Source organism: Mustela nivalis (genome assembly GCF_964662115.1).
Source record: "Mustela nivalis genome assembly, chromosome: 7".
Taxonomy (NCBI): domain Eukaryota; kingdom Metazoa; phylum Chordata; class Mammalia; order Carnivora; family Mustelidae; genus Mustela; species Mustela nivalis.
The window spans coordinates 95,537,573-95,554,600 of record NC_139026.1 but is presented as its reverse complement, the minus strand read 5'-3'; the positions used below and the strand labels follow the sequence as shown (position 1 = coordinate 95,554,600).

The 17,028-nt window shown below is 46.6% G+C and overlaps 1 protein-coding gene across 6 annotated transcripts; it reads left to right on the top strand.

Moving 5' to 3' along the window:
* On the top strand, window positions 1–13,715 carry NACA (nascent polypeptide associated complex subunit alpha). Of its 6 annotated transcripts, none has more exons than XM_082741794.1 (9): window positions 47–167; window positions 1,044–1,115; window positions 4,151–9,769; window positions 10,991–11,076; window positions 11,263–11,340; window positions 12,184–12,330; window positions 12,738–12,866; window positions 13,280–13,402; window positions 13,590–13,715. In XM_082741794.1, the coding sequence occupies exons 2-9, from the start codon at window positions 1,046–1,048 to the stop codon at window positions 13,602–13,604; spliced, it is 6,267 nt and encodes a 2,088-aa protein (XP_082597920.1). In that variant the 5' UTR covers window positions 47–167; window positions 1,044–1,045; the 3' UTR covers window positions 13,605–13,715. The 6 variants fall into 6 exon arrangements, with proteins under 6 accessions (XP_082597923.1, XP_082597924.1, XP_082597920.1 ...); XM_082741793.1 differs by having other exon boundaries at window positions 76–167; window positions 954–1,115; XM_082741797.1 differs by lacking the exon at window positions 4,151–9,769 and having other exon boundaries at window positions 1–167.
* Window positions 13,716–17,028: the final 3,313 nt, after the last annotated feature.

Sequence of the window (17,028 nt, the reverse complement as noted above, 5' to 3'; positions counted from 1 at the left end):
GGGAACAGTAGGACGGGTCACTCAAAGGAAGTGACTGTCGGCAGCTCCTGACCCGGAATCGGATTCTGGTCCCGCCCCCTCCGCCAGGCTTCCTTCTGCAACAGGCGTGGGTCACGCTCTCGCTCGCTCTCTTTCTGCCGCCATCTTGGTTCCGCGTTCCCCGCACAGTAAGTCCTGTCTTCGCCGCAACTCTCTATCCGCAGCCATCCTCCTTTCTTGCGGACTAAGCCGCCCCAGAGACTAGGAGCTAAGGGGAGTTGGAGGCTTTATGGGGCTGCTGGGTTCCTACTTGGCCCTGGGAAGTGTGGCCTTTGGGCCTCCGGACAAAATGGGGTCTGCGGTTGATGTCCTGGCAAAAGCAGGGCAGAAGGGCCGCCTGCCGCGCCTGAAGGACAAGGCTGGCGACATAGAGCCGTTGCGGTGTGGGGGGCGGAAGCGGAGTGTGTGTGGTGTTGGGAACGGCTTCACGAGAACCCAAAGGAGGTTAAGGGGGTCACAGCCTTGGAACACCCCCACCCCCGCGCGCGCGCGCACACACACACGCCGTTCTTAATTGTGACAAGCGAGTGTTGGGACTTTAGGCACTCTCTTTCCCCTCCTGGTTCCCGAAAGTCCGGCAAACGGGAGACCTGGTGGTCCCAGCCCAGGCGGCGTGAGTGTAGGAGGTGGTGCAGGCTAGCGTCTGAAGTCACCCGCGGTCGGGAGCCAAACCGGGATCCTCTCCCTGGGGTTGAGAACGCAGTGCTGAGTGTTGCCTCTGTGGGATTTGGAGTGTAGAATAAAAGGAACCCCTTGGCCACTGAAGGTTCGTTCTCTGCGGAGTGAAGAGAGGTAGAAGGTGATTCGCTTGATGCGAGATTTGAGAGTCACGTCTTATTTCTTACCTATTCCAGTTGCTTTGGGGAGGATTGTCCTGAAACATCCTCGTAATTTTTTTTTTTTCCCCTTAACAGCCCTTCGCAGAGTTTTTAAGAATATTTGACTCTGGGTTGGGCAGCAGAACGGATCCCAGTCAATTCAGGCCTCCTTTTTATTCCCTTCAGAAATGCCTGGTGAAGCCACAGAAACCGTCCCTGCTACAGAGCAGGAGTTGCCACAGCCCCAGGCTGAGACAGGTAGGTTCCCCTAGTCCCCTTACTGTTCATTAAAATTTTAAGACTGACCCTAAGACCATTTGGTGGGTAAAATGGCATATGGAATACCCTTGGTTTTTTCAGAGTTAACTCATTAAAGATGGCTGTAGCTTTACCAGGGAGGATAATCCGTGATACTAACTGCCGTCCTGGAGGGACTTCATTAAGGAATGGACTATAAAGAGTATATTTAAGATCGGAGAGCATAAAAAGCTCCCAGGCCTGCATTGTAGGTTATGGCAACTACCTCATAGGTCATACCGGAGAGCCCTCAACTCACAGTAAAACTGAGCAGGGAGGGGGCTTGGTGATTCTTACCTATTGGAACTGGATGACACACTTGCAGGCCAAGGAGACCTGAGCTTTGTGAAGATGCAGCCAGCAAGTTGCATCAAGGTTTTAGATGGCAGAGCTTGGCATTGTGCCTTCGTCACATGTCTGGATGAGATGTGTGCTGGTGGTAAATGTGTCCTCCTGGGCCGCAGGGCCCTGCTGGGTTGGTTCACTTATTTTATCGGTTGGTACTAAGATGTTTATAGTGTGCTGGAATCAACAGCTTGCCCGGAACCGAAGATTGAAATAAAGTTTTCCTTTGACTGCTCTTCAGCTTTGAAATTAATGGACATAAACATAGTATAAGGGCAGGTTTCAAATTCTCATTAAAATACTTCTCTAGAAAACTTGAGAGGGTGTAGTGAAAAAAAATTTAATGATGTTCTTGCTGTGTCAGTTGTGCTGAAATAAATGAAGAGAATCTTCAGGCCGTAACTTCCATCCTCACTTTTTCTTACTATAAACTTTTTTTTTTTTTTTAAGCCCACCTGTCACTTAAGCAATTCCTTTCCCCTTCTGGACTTAAAATAGAGTTGTTTATAGTTGAAAGCATTGAGGTTCTCTCTCCCCACCTGTCTGATTTTAGCAGCTGAGGGGATTAATACAGCTGCTAGAAAAGAAAAAAGGAAGGGGCCTCTAAGCTAGTGAACAAGCTATACGAAATCCTTGAGGTACAGGGGACTTAATGGAAAGCGGGAATAAAGGACTGATCTCTAAAAGATCGTATAATTCAATACTAATCAAAACCTTATTGAACAACTTGATTTTACAAATGTGGAGACTGAAATTTAGATGAATTTGTTTCAAGCTTCATGCCATTTCCTTCTGAAGTTATCCTTAGTGCTGTTAAGCTTATTTCTGAATAGTTAGAGCTTGCACAGTAGGTTTAGTAATATTAAGGGAGGGCCAGTGGTAAAACGCTGAATTTTTTCTTAATTAGGTAGTTCTAACAACGAATGTGAAGACGAGCCCAAGGAGTTGGTTATGGTGTCTAAAGCATGTAAATTGGGCTTTAACTAACCATCTTGGAAGTCCAGTCAGAGGAAAACATTCTAAGTTTCAAATTCTGATTCATATGTTTGGAGGCATTTGCCCTTTAATCGTGAGATTTTGACCTAGCAACTCTCCAGGAAAACCTGGTTGAGCCACCTGTCCTTTCTGGAGTTGGATACTCTAACTAGAATTAGTGGTTGAATAAATTTTGAATTTTTTTTTTAAGATTTTATTTATTTATTTGACAGATCACAAGTAGGCAGAGAGGCAGGTAGAGAGAGATGAGGAAGCAGGCTCCCTGCTGAGCAGAGAGCCCGATGTGGGGCTCGATCCCAGAACCCTGGAATCATGACCTGAGCCGAAGGCAGAGGCTTTAACCCACTGAGCCACCCAGGCGCCCCTAAATTGTGAATTTTTATCATTCAGGAAATCTTACTGAGCTTTACTGTAGTGCTGAACATTGGTCTATTTTGGCAGAATGACATACTTATCCAGATTAAGGGATGGAAAGCCAGTGTATTCTCCACTCCAATTCCCTACTTCCAAAATAGAACCACAGTCTGGTTTAACAAGTTGGCCTACAGTTTCATAATACAGCCCCTACCCTTGTGACTAAGCTCTCTCCCTAGCAGTGTAATTCATCTTAAATTGATGTCTGAAGAGCTAACAATACCTAGGAAGGTGTGTGGACTTTATGAAGTACAACCCATTTGTGGTTGGTTTTTTGTTTCTTTGGGGTCAGTAGGTGAACTGAGGCATAGGGAGGCAAAGTGACTTAGTATTTAATACTTCACACAGAATTGTATGTCAACACCACCTTCCTAAAACTTAATTCTTTTTTTTTTTTTTTTTTTTTTTTTAAGATTTTATTTATTTATTTAACAGAGACCACAAGTAGGCAGAGAGGCAGGCAGAGAGTGAGCCCGGGAAACGGGCTCCCTGCTGAGCAGAGATCCCGATGTGGGGCTAGATCCTAGGACCCTGGGATCATGACCTGAGCTGAAGGCAGAAGCTTTAACCCACTGAGCCACCCAAATGCCCCCTAAAACTTTATTCTAAGAGTCAGGCTTTTCTTGACCCAGTGAAAGCCTGAGCATAAAAAGACTTGGTTTGTTGCAAGGGTGAGGGGAGGGTTGTTTTTTGTTTTTGTTTTTCATTCAGTTCCGGCTCCCCATTATTATCACCATCACTGCCTGCCTTGTTCCAATTTTCAGTATCTGTTTCAGTTAGTTCGTGATCCTTGACAGTAGAACATCTATTCTACTGGTATTCTATGGCCTGTAAGAAAGACTTTGGGTTCATTCAAGGAGGGAAGGGAGGGCACATCTGGGAAAGGGTGGAGGCATGCTGTTCCCAACCCACTCCTAGGCCTGTGCTCCCCATTTAGAGACTAATAGGCTGCTTAGACTATTATCTCCACCTTAAAATAGTTTGCTTGTGGGGGGGGGTAGAACTTGGGAAATGTGGGAGATGGGGAGAGGGATATATTCTTAATCGACCACTGAAGTATATTTGGGGAAGGTTGCTGTTGCCTGTCACCTTTGTCTAATCCTGTGCGGTGACTTTCATCCTCGGATTAAAAATTCCGTGTTTCCTGTGAGGCATGTTGTACAAACTTGGGCTGCATAACTCACCTTTGTTTTTTTCCTTCCCTTTCCTTCTTTATCCCCTTTTTTGCTTTTCTCCTCCAGCTGTGCTTCCTGTGTCTTCAGCCTTGAGTGTCACTGCTGCCTTAAGGCAGCCTGAATCTACCCTACCCCCTCCTTGCTCCATGGCCCCCCAACAATGCCCTCTGGCAACCCCTAACCAGGCTTCCCCATTCCTTCCTCCCTCTAGTGTTGTCTCAACCCCCTTTGAAGCTCCTTTTCCTCAATCACCCTCTGGAACAATCCTTCCTTTGGGAGTTGCCCCTTCCCCCACTGACACCCCAGTTTTCCTACCAAACCTAATAGGGCCTCCCATCTCCCCAGCTGCCTTAGCTCTGGCCTCTCCCATGATAACTCCAGCTGTGAAAGATGCCCATTCCTCTTCAGCTCCCTTGGCTCTGGTGGCCTTGGCTCCCCACTCAGTTCAGAAGAGCTCTGCTTATCCACTTAACCCTCTTAATTCACCTCCTTTGATTGCTGGGGCTGAGTCAGGGTCAGTAACATCTCTGTCAACTCCCATTGTTTCCTCAGAACCAAAGACCTCTTCTATTCAAATTCCCATGCAAGTAGGCCCTAATCTAAAAGGTACCTCTATCCCTCCAGGTATAGTCAGTGCTGTTCCTTCCCATCTTGGAACTCCCTTGGCCTCTATTCAGTCTGGAGCAGCCACATGTCCTCAAATGCCACCCACCACTCCCCCAGCTATCACTCCCCCTCAGTTCAAAGGCATCCCTGTTTCCTCAGCTCTGACTTCTCCACAAAACCCTGAAAGCCTCAGCATAAAGGGGCCCCTTAATTCACCTGCTACATTACCTCCTTCAACCCAGTCTATATCTGTGGCTCCCAGTGTCACTCCAGTTTTCCTCACTTCTCTGGGCTCTCATCTAGCACCTTTACATCAGGGTTCTCTTGATTCTCCTGTTCGACCCTTAGGTCAAACAGATCCTAATGTTCTGTCACATCCTAAAGTGGATGCCATTTCTGCAGCTCATTCTCCCATTGGGGCCTCTTACCCTTCTCAGAGATCTGTAATTCCTCCACTTTCCTCCAGAAATGAGGTGGCTCCTACTTCGGGGGCTCCAGCTTCCCCTCTGGCTCTTTCTATTGAGAAAGACCCCCCTGCTGTCACTGGCATAGCTTCCTTCAGTCCTGGCTCATCAAACGTAGCCACCTCTTCTCCATTATCTCCTACAGCCTGTCTCATTCTGAAAGGCTCTCCTAATGCCACTCCTCGTCAGCCTTTGGTGACCCAAATTCCTCCTCCTCCAGGGAGTCCGAGCTTAAAAGAAGCTCCTGTTTCTTCTGTTGGAACCATCCCATTCGTTATGACTAACCCCTCCACAATTTCTGCAACACCTACTACCCTTGAGGTAGCTACTTGCATGTCTCCTCCAGTTTCATCAGATCCCATAAGTAGTAAGGACTCAGCTTCCCGCACTGCCTCGGTTGTGGCTCCTGGGGCTCCCAAAGAGCTTTCTACTCCTCAAGTAACCCCTCTGGGGGGAATACCAGTCCCCCCTCCTCTCTCAGTCTCTGAGAACTCCAAAGGTCTCCCTACATCAGCATTGGTAAAGTTACCAAAACAAGGAAATATCCAAACTGAACTTCCTTCTCCTCTTGGAGTCCCTGTGTCACCAGAACAGGCAGGACTCCCTACCAAGAAAGACTCGACTCTAATACCATTAGTATTGGCAACTCCCAAAAATCCCCCCTCTCCCCAAAGTATATCATCATCTCTGGAGATAGCTCTTTCTCCTGAAGCCTCCTTAGCAAAGGTAAACCTTGTAGAGCCTCTCCCTGTAGTTACGTCAGCAAGTACTGCTTCTTCTCCTCTGAGTGTTAACTCCCCAGCCTCTATAATCAAGACAGACCCCAGTAGTCTGCCTCTCAAAAGTTCTCTCACCACCCCAAGCATAGCTACATTTCCTCTGGAACATGTTGCTACTGCGGAAGTGGCTCCTGCAGTTACCAAAGGTACCTCCACTACAGCCAGTCCTTTTCTAGATGTCTCTTTATCTCATAAAAGCCATCCAGGTAAGAAGGGTAGTTCCACTCTTACTTTACCTGTGGTTCCTCCAGTCTCTGAAAGTTGCCCTGTGGCTCCAGCTGTGACTCTATCCCCCCAGAATGTTTCTGCTTTTCCAGCTGCCATAGCACTAGCCCCAGAAATTCCCAAGTCTGAGCCCTTTCCCTCTCTCCATCCTCAAGGTGCAAAGAAAGTTCACGGTATTTCTCATACCTCAGCATTGGCACCTGTGGCTTCCTCTCCTGAAGGGCACCCAACCAAGGACTCTGGTGCTTGTGCTTCTGTTAATGCATCTTCGAAAGGGACTTACTTAGCTGACTCTCCATCTCCTTTAGGGACTAGTGTGTCTCCTCAAACTAAAAGACGTCCAACCAAGAAGGGTTCAGCTCCTCCTACTACCTTAACTCTTTCTCCTCTTTCAAAAAGTGTTCCTGCTATCCCTGATATTTCTGCTGGAAATCACTCCTCCCCTATTTCTCCAGTTGAAGCGTCCTTTCTTCCAGAGGCCAATCTTTCTTCTCAAGTCCCTAAAGGGTCACTGGCCAAGAAGCATTCCCCCACTCTTTGCCCCAAAGAGACCCCAGATACCCCACCTCCCAAAGAGGCCTTCACTCCCCCAGCTATGGTTCCTTCCTCCCCCAAAGGAGCCCCAGGAACTTCATCCTCCAAAAAGTCACAAGCAGCTCCAGCCCCCAAAAGAGCCCCAGCTACTCCATCTCCCAAAGGGACCCCCACTGCCTCAGCTGTGGCTCCTTCATCCCCCAAAGGAGACCCAGCAGCTCTATCTCCTAAAGAGTCCTCCACTCCAGCAGTGACTCCTTCCTCCCCCAGAGGGACCCCCAACCCCCAAGCTGTGGCCCCTCCCTCTCCCAAAGAGTCCCAAGCAACTCCAGCCCCCAAAAGAGCCCCAGCTGCTCCATCTCCCAAAGGGCCCCCCACTGCCCCACCTGTGGCTCCTCCCTCCCCCAAAGGGTCTCAGGCAACTCCAGCCCCCAAAAGAACCCCAATGACTCCACCTCCCAAAGGGGACACAGCAACCCCATCCCCTAAAGAGGCCTCCACTCTGCCAACTATGACTCCTTTCTCTCCCAAAAAGTCCCCACCTACCCAACCTCCCAGAGAGGCCCCCACCTCCCAAGCTCCCAAGGAGTCTCAAGCAACTCCAGCCCCCAAAGGGACCCCCACTGCCCCAGCTGTGGCTCCTCCCACTCCCAAAGGGGGCCCAGCAACTCCATCCCCTAAGGAAACCTCTGCTCCCCCAACTGTGACTCCTCCCTCTCTCAAAGGGGGCCCAGCAAACCCATCCCCTAAAGAGACCTCCTCTCCCCCAGCTGTGGCTTCTTCCTCCCAGAAAGAGTGCCCAGCTACCCAGTCTCCCAAAGGGGCCCCCACTGCCCCACCTGTAGCTCCTCCTTCCCCCAAAGGGAGCCCAGCAACCCCATCCCCTAAAGAGACCTCCACTCCCCCAGCTGTGGCTTCTTCCTCCCAGAAAGAGTGCCCAGCTACCCAGTCTCCCAAAAGAGCCCTAACTACTCCATCTCCCAAAGGGGCCCCCACTGCCCCACCTGTAGCTTCTCCTTCCCCCAAAGGGAGCCCAGCAACCCCATCCCCTAAAGAGACCTCCACTCCCCCAGCTGTGGCTCCTTCCTCCCTCAAAGGGCCTCAGGCAACTCCCATAGAGTGCCCAGCTACCCAGTCTCCCAAAAGAGCCTCAACCACTCCATTCCCCAAAGGGGGCCCAACAACCCCATCCCCTAAAGAGAACTCCACTCCCCCAGCTGTGGCTCCTTCCTCTCGCAAAGAGTGCCCACCTACCCAATCTCCCAAAAGAGCCCCAACTACTCCATCTCCCAAAGGGCCTCCCACTGCCCTATCTGCTAAAGAGACCATTCCCCCAGCTGTGACTCCTTCCTCTCCCAAAGGGCCCCCCACAGCCCCATCTATTTCTCCTCCCTCCCCCAAAGGGGGCCCAGCAACCCCATCTGCTAAAGAGACCTCCATTCCCCTAGGTATGACTCCCTCCTCCCCCAAAGACTCCCCAGCTACCCAACCTCCCAGAGGGGCCTCCACCCCCCAAGTTACAGCTCCTTCCTCTTCCAAAGAGTCCCAAGCAACTCCATCTCCCAAAGGGGGCCAACCAACTTCCTCACCCAAAGAGTCTGAAGCAACTTCAGTCCCCAAAAGAGTTCCAGCTACCCCACCTCCCAAAGGGGTCTCCACTCCCCCAGCTGTGGCTCCTCCCTCTCCCAAAAAGTCCCAAGCAGCTCCAGGCCCCAGAAGAGCTCCAGCAACTCCATCTCCTAAAGGGGGCCAAGCAACCCCATCCCCTAAAGAGACTTCCACTCCCCCAACCAGGGCCCTTTCCTCCCCCAGAGAGTCCCCAGCTACCCAGCCTCCGAAAGGGACCCTCACTGTAGCTCCTCCCTCCCCTAAAGAGTCTCAAGCAACTCCAGCCCCCAAAAGAGCCCCAGCTACTCCACTTCCCCAAGGGCCCCCCACTGCCCCACCTGTGGCTCTTCCCTCCCCCAAAGGGGACCCAGCAACCCTATCCCCTAAAAAGACTTCCACTCCCCCAGCTGTTGCTCCTTCCTCAAAAAAAGCCCCAGGTGCCCCATCTCTCAAAGGGTCCCTTACTCCCTCAGCTGTGACTCCTTCCCCCAAAGAGTCTCTGGAAACTCCAACCCCCAAAGGGGCTCCAGGAACCCCATCTCCCAAGGGGCCAGCTGTGACTCCTTCCTCCAAAGAGTCTCCGGCAGCTCCAGCCCCAAAAGGGACCTCAGCAACTTCATCCTCCAAAAGAATCCCAGGAGGAACTCCATCCCCCAAGAGAGCCCAGGCTACCCCATCCAAAGGTGCCCCCACTCCCTCATCTGAGAGTCCTCCCTCCCCCAGAGAGGCCCCTACCTCTCCAGTTTCAGTCACATGTGCCCTGGGGTCCATTGCCCCTCTGGCTTCTAAAGGCCTACCAGTAAAGAAAGGCTCCACAGCTCTCAAAGCAGGACTTGTTGCCCCAGCTCCAGAAAGTATACCAGTTGTCACAGCTCCCTCTGAGAAAGGTCCACTGGCCAAGAAGAGTTCTGCTACTTCACCTCCTGTGTGCCCAGATCCTTCAGCTAAGAATGGTACTAAAGGACCCCTTCCTACAATGGCTCCAGCCCCCCTGACAGTCTCTGCTCAGAAAGTCTCTTCAAAGGCTCCCAAAACGCTCCCTGTTTCTCCATTAAAAAGCAAAGATTCTGCCCATTTCCCAAAGAGCCCTTTGACTCTTCCTCTTGGGTCTGTGACATCTACTCCTCCAGCAACAGTTTGCTCTGAGAAGATCCTTCCTAAAGCTGGATCAGCATCTATCCCTCCAGCACCCACCCCATCAGTCTCTCTGCCTCTCACTCCCTCCCCAGTTCCCCCTCTGCTTCCTAAACAGCAATTTCTGCCGTCCTCACCTGGGCTGGTGCTGGAATCACCCTGTAAGCCCTCAGCCCCTGCTGATGAGGATGAGCTGCCGCCTCTGATTCCCCCGGAACCAATCTCGGGGGGACTGCCTTTCCAGTCGGTCCTCGTCAACATGCCCACCCCCAAACCTGCTGGGATCCCTGCCCCAACCCCCTCTGCCAAGCAGCCTGTTCTGAAGAACAACAAGGGTATTTGCCTTGGTTTGCTGTGTGCATGGTGTGTCGCCCACACCCCTCCTGGGGCTACCCACCGTACTAACCCTAGGATGCGCCGCTTTCTCCAGTGTATCTGCTTGTGTTTGGACATAGAACATAGAACAATAGTTTTAAATGCAAAAGCTCTAGGAATGTGAATCAATCTTGGTTTTCATCACCTCAGATAGTCTGTTTTGTATCATCTTGTATAATATGGTCCAAGCTAACCCTGGATCTGCCATCTTTTTACCTGAATAATCTGACATTGAAAACCAAGACCAACCTATTAAACCTTTTAATTTGCTCTAATCTCTACCACATAACTAACCTTGTCCCTGGGCCTGGGATTTGCTAAAATGTTGGGAAATACAGAAGTATTTTAATTTCTTTTCATGATTTAGATTCAGTAATGACCAGTGCCCAGGGGACTCCCTTTTCAAGACTTTTTTCCTAGCCTGAGAATGGTGCAGGTGTCTGCTTTTTTCTCTCAGTAGTCTTTATTGATGCTTGGCCTTTTGATTGAGGTGAACTTAAAATATGTGAATTATATTTGGAAGAAAGGGGAGAGGTCACAGGACAGGCTCTAACAGAGGTGACTATTAGAACTATAGGTTGGCAATCTTTGAGAATCTTCAGGCTATGTTGATGAAACCAAATTGCTAGGGTAAGTGGTTTGAAAACAAGGCTAAATGTGTGTACACAACTGCTTCTGGCCTTCCCCAACTCAGTGTAAGGATGAGGGGAAAGTGTCCTCCTTGGTCTGCCTCCACAGTGTGATCTTACTGTTTTTTTTTTTTGGTGGTTTTTTTTTTGGTGTTTTTTTCCATTTAAATGTATCTGGAGATAATCTGTCTGCCATAACCTTGTGGAGATGGTTGGGCTATCGGGTAGAATTTGGAGTTACGTAGGTCCTTAGTGTTGGCCTATGCCAAGTGGAGACCTTAAGAGAAAGGAAACAGTTACTCTTTATAAACTGTTTGGCTATAACTAGTAATTGCCTCTTATTTCTGGGGCTGGGTCTTTAATGGATGTGTACACACTAGTTTATGGCTGAGTTGGAGGCTGTCAAGCTGACTTCATACAAATCAGTTGGTTTACATTTAACTTTGTGAGGTCTAGCATAAGCCAGTGACCTCTATTCCACATAGGCTGTGGTGAGATGTCTTTTCCTTATAATCTCCTGTAAAATAGTAAAAGTTAAATTTGTCATCTCAGGGTCTGGAACAGAATCTGACAGTGATGAATCAGTACCAGAGCTTGAGGAACAGGATTCCACACAGGCAACCACACAACAAGCCCAGGTAGGTGTTCTCCTACTTGCTGGTCAGAGTACTTGGGTCAAAGAAGCATTGAAGAACAAGGGTTGATCAGAGAAGCTGACTTCAGTATTTGGAACTGTGAACCTTCATAAAGGGAAAACCTCATAAAGGGATTGTGGTATCTAGGCCTTATATACCAGTTTACTCATAGCTGTTTTTTTTCTTCAGCTGGCAGCAGCCGCTGAAATTGACGAAGAACCAGTCAGTAAAGCAAAACAGAGCCGGAGTGAAAAGAAGGCACGGAAGGTAAGTTTTTAAGTTATGAACAAGGATTAAAGGTTCTGATGAAGCAGCTTTAGAGAGGGGGAACTGTAATGGTAGAATCATATTTATAGTGATAGAAATTACTATGGCAAAAAAAAAATCAGGAGTCCTGGAAGCCAATTCTGTAATATCAGGTTAGCCTAGGAAAAGGCTTTGCTTTGTTTTCATTTGTTTTGTTACTTTTTTTCATTTAAATTTAATTAACATTTAATGTATTACTGGTGTCAGAAGTAGAGGTCAGTGATTCATCAGTCTTTTTTTTTTTTTTTTTTAATCTATTTGAGACCACACAAGCCGGGAGGAGGGTCAGAGGGAGAGGGAAAAGCAGACTCAGGGAGCCCAATATGGGGCCCGATCCTGTCCTAGGATCGCAACCTGAGCCAAAGGCAGACGTCCAACCAACTAAGCCACCCAGGCGCCCCAATTCATCAGTCTTCTCTAATACCCAGTGCTCATTACATCATGTACCCTCCTTAATGTCAACCCAGTTACCCCGTCTCCCTGCCCCCTTCCCTTCCAGCAACCCTCAGTTAAGGCTTTACTTTGGATATAGTTATTACTATGTCCTTTACTTCCTAAAGCTACTTCTTTTTTTAAGATATTATTTATTGGGGTGAGAGAATATGTGCAGGAGCAGGGGAAGAGGTAAAGGGAGAAGCAGAATCCCTGCTAAGTGCAGAGCCTGATGTGTAGGGCTCAATCTCACAACCCTGAGATAAGAGCCAAAATCAAAAGTTGGACATTCAACCGACTGAGCCACCTAGGTTCCCCTGTGAAGCTGCTTCTAGAGAAATTGAAAACCTCATGTTCTTTTCTATTCCTTAGGCTATGTCCAAACTGGGTCTTCGACAGGTTACAGGAGTTACAAGAGTCACTATCAGGAAATCTAAGAATATTCTCTTTGTCATCACAAAACCAGATGTCTACAAGAGCCCAGCTTCAGATACCTACATAGTTTTTGGGGAAGCCAAGGTAAAGTTTTCTTGGGCGCACTCTAGACCAGGGTTTCTCAACCTCAGCACTATTGATAGTCAAGAGTTAGATAATTCTTTGGTGTGTAATTTGAGGTCAGTTAATTCCTTGTTGGGGGAGCTGCTTTCCTGAGTGTTAGAGATGTTTAGCAACATCCTGCCCAGATGCGATAATCAAAAAAATGTCCCTGGATGACAAAATTACCTCCCAGTTGAGAATCATTGCTTTAGATCTAAACTAGTTCTCTCTGTACAGTGATAACATAATCTTAGGGCAAATAATATAAAGCTATATAGTAAGCTAACCTGAAGTAGCTTTAGAGTGAGAGTTTGGAAGAGATATAAATGATTTATTTCACTTACTGCGGATTGATCTTGTCACATAAATCTGTATTTTCTGCCCTGCAGATCGAGGATTTATCTCAGCAAGCACAACTGGCAGCTGCTGAGAAATTCAAAGTTCAAGGTGAAGCTGTCTCAAACATTCAAGAAAACACACAGACTCCAACTGTACAAGAGGAGAGTGAAGAGGAAGAGGTATATAGGGAAATCTTTTATACTTTTAATCCTCTCCAGATAGTATTTTGTGTTTAAGATTTTATTTATAAATAGTACATATAATGTATTATTATTTGTAATACAAATTTGTTATTTATCCATGAGAGAGAGGCAGAGGGAGAAGCAGCTTGGGGCTGCTTGGGGTTCAATTCTAGGACCCCAGGATCGTGACCTGAGCCAAAGGCAGATGCTTAACCGACTGAGCCACCCAGGCACCCAGTATTATCTCATATTGATGGGTGCGTTCTACATTGCTTTAGGCTCTCAAACTCAATTGACTTAAATAGTTTCTGAGTTATATTAAGAACTAGATTTAAGAGACTCCTGTCTCCAAAGAACTACCAGAATTTTTCTTGGCCTTTGAGTTATTGTGTTTTTCTTCCTTCTCTTAGGTTGATGAAACCGGTGTAGAGGTTAAGGACATAGAATTGGTCATGTCACAAGCAAATGTGTCAAGAGCAAAGGCAGTCCGAGCCCTGAAGAACAACAGTAATGATATTGTAAATGCTATTATGGTAAGTGTTAAAGCCTTTATTCCTTGACTTCTTCAGCCCTGACCAGTTCAGGGTGACTTTATTTTCTGTACTTAAGATCAACCAGTTTAGGAAGCTTCATTCCAAAGCCTATTCTGAATTACCTCATATTTAGGGACCTGAATTCCAGTTTGCCTTTAACTACTTCTAATGATCTCTTTTCTTACAGGAATTAACAATGTAACCATCTGAAAACGAGGACCTTTTTTTGGTGTTTCAAAAGAATAACTGCAGCTTGGTTTGAAATTTGTACTGTTTCTATCATTAATAAAGTTATGGCTTCTTGTTGGATGAACTCAGTGGGTGCTTGGTCTCCTTTCCCTCCTTCCACCCACCTGCCCTCCCCCCCCCCAAAAAAAAAAAACCATGAAGTCTCTAGAAATGAAAACATGTAATTTACCTTAAGGCCTCAGCTTGAGTTTGAGAAGGTTTAGTGCCGCAGATTCCTCACTTAAGATGTCAGTCTTTCATCTCTTAAAGATACTATACTAGGCTGTCTGTTAGAACTTCCTTGTCTTAAGAGAATACAACTTACATGTAAAGTTTCTCCTTTCCATATTCTTTCCCACATGTTAACTGTTAGCAAATCGTCTTCTATATTTAATAATCATCAGCCTCTTTTCTGGCCTACAGTCCTTGAAAAAAAAAATAAAATATATATATATATGACCTCATCTGGCCTCTGGGAAGCAGTTCACAGTGGTTACATCTTGATATGTAGGAGCTTGGTACAGGGTTGGAGAGGGTAGGGTGCATAATTAATATGGATAAAAAGACTGCACTTTGTACAAAATGCAGAGGTATGTCATGAAAGGAGTTTTTGACTGTTGTATACAGTATAAACACTCTGCTATCAGGCCTACACTATAGCAACATTTTAATGTACAAAATAAATTATGATTAGGGTAGCCATAATTATGCTAGGACAGTAAGTGGAAAATGAGGCAAACTAATAAACAATGATTAGCCAGTGAATGAAAAATACACATAACTCCATAGAAGTCCTAAGAGAAGAGTAAAGCGTCTGAGTTTGGGTTGTTAGAAAATGGTTTGGGGAAAAGCAGAAGACTAAATTTTGGAAATGGGAAGGCTAAAAGTAAACGTAGAGGTAAGAATCCTAAAACAAATAAGTGTTAATACACCTGGAAGGAATGTTAAGATGGGAATGGATCAGACTAACATGGTAGAAGGCATTGGAGACCAAAGAAGTTTATCCATTTCTATTCCTGAATTCAGGTTTTTTGCGGTTTATTTAATCTCTTCACCCAACATGAGGCTCAAACTCAAAACCCCTAGGTCAACAGTGATCTGCTGCTCTGACTGAGCCAGCCAGGTGCCCTTGAATAGTGTTTTAACAGATGTGAGTGAAAGTTGAGGACCAAAAAAATTAAACGACTTCCTCCAAAGACAGCTACTCTCTAAGTAGGGTCTTTTCATTGTGGTAGGCTGTATTAGTAAGAAGTGGTAGACTACCTGGAGAACCACAAGTTGACATCTGGCTGAGATTGATGACCTGCTTCCATTTTACCAGGGTAGAACAGTTCAGTTGCTGAACAGAACTTCTCAAGGCTGGGATTCCTGGGTGGCTCGGTTGGTTAGGCATCTGCCTTCAGCACAGGTCATGATCCCAGGGTCCTGGAATCAACTTACATGTCAGGCTCCTTGCTCAACAGGAAACTTGCTTCTCTGCCTGCTGCTCCCCCTGCTTGTGCATGCTCTCTCGCTCACTTGCTTTCTCTGACAAAATACTTTAAAAGTTTTTTTTAAAAAAGGAATGTACAACTAACTTTCTCTGTCACAGAATGATAAAAATCTTGGTTCTCAAATTAGGGAATGTATGGGATGAGCAAAATTTTTGAATTACTTTCCTGATTCTTAAAATGATTAAGTCTCTATTCAAATACTCAGTAGACTTTTTTTTTTTTTTAAGATTTTATTTATTTGAGAGCAGAGGCAAAGAGAGGACCAGTGGAGGGGAGGATCAGAGGGAGAGGGAGAAGCAGACTTGGTGCTGAGCAGGGAGCCTTGATCCCAGGAGCCCAAGATCATGACCTGATTCGTAGGCAGATGCTAAACCAACTGAGCCACCCAGACACCCCTAAATAGACTATTTAACAATGATATTATAAGTAATCTCTGACCTCATCTGTTAAAAAAAAGTGGGGGGCACCTGGGTGGCTCAGTGGGCTAATGCCTCTGCCTTAAGCTCAGGCTGTGATCCCAGGGTCCTGGGATCAAGCCCCACATCTGGCGCTCTGCTCAGCAGGGAGCCTGCTTCCCCCTCTCTGTCTGCCTCTCTTGCCTACTTGTGATCTATCAAATAAATAAATAAAATCTTAAAAAAAAAAAAAAAAAAAAACCTTATAACCCCAAAACATATAGGTCTGTTAGAAGCATTTTGCTAAGAATCTGCGAAACAGGGGCGCCTGGGTGGCTCAGTGGGTTAAAGCCTCTGCCTTCAGCTCAGGTCATGATCCCAGGGTCCTAGGATCGAGCCCCGCATCGGGCTCTCTGCTCAGCAGGGAGCCTGCTTCCTCCTCTCTCTCTGCCTGCCTCTCTGCCTGCTTGTGATCTCTCTCTGTCAAATAAATAAATAAAATCTTAAAAAAAAAAACAAACTATAGATCAACAACAAAATAAGGACATTAAGCTATATAAAATAAGCTATATAAAAATAAGCCAGTCACAAAAAGATAAGGATTGTATGATTCCACTTATATAAGGTATCTAGATTAGTCAGATTCATAGAGACAGAAATAGAATGGTGTTTGCGAGGGGTCGGAGGAGGAAGAGGAAGAATTGTTTAATGGGGACAGAATTTCAGTTGGGGAAGATGAAGAAGTTCTGAAGATAGATGGTGAGGGTTACACAACAATGTGGATATACTTAATCTCACCAAACTATAGACTTAAAAAATGGTTAGGATGATAACCATTTATGATAAATGCCTAGTTGGGTTTTTTTTAGATTTTTTTTATTTTTGGGTAATCTGGACACAACATGGAGATTGAACTCAACGACCCTAAGATCAAGAGTCACACACTCTACTGACTGGGCCAGCCAGGTGCCTCTATGTTAATTGTATTTTTTAAAAATTATTTCTTTTTGGGACGCCTGGGTGGCTCAGTTGGTTGGACGACTGCCTTCGGCTCAGGTCATGATCCCGGAGTCCCGGGATCGAGTCCCGCATCAGGCTCCCAGCTCCATGGGAAGTCTGCTTCGCTCTCTGACCTTCTCCTAGCTCATGCTCTCTCTCACTGTCTCTCTCTCAAATAAATAAATAAAATCTTTAAAAAATAAAAATAAAAAATAAAAAAAAAATTATTTCTTTTTAAGATTTTATTTATTTATTTGACAGAGATCACAAGCAGATGGAGAGGCGGGCAGAGAGGGAGATAGAGGGAAGCAGGCTCCCTGCTGAGCAGAGAGCCCGATGTGGGACTCGATCCCAGGACCCCGAGATCATGACCTGAGCCGAAGGCAGCAGCTTAACCCACTGAGCCACTCAGGCGCCCTAAAAAATTAAGGGATGAAAAGAAACCTCAGTGTCAAACTAATCCTGTCACAGGCTCCCTTCACAGCTGTTCCCTACAATTTTTACTTTCTAA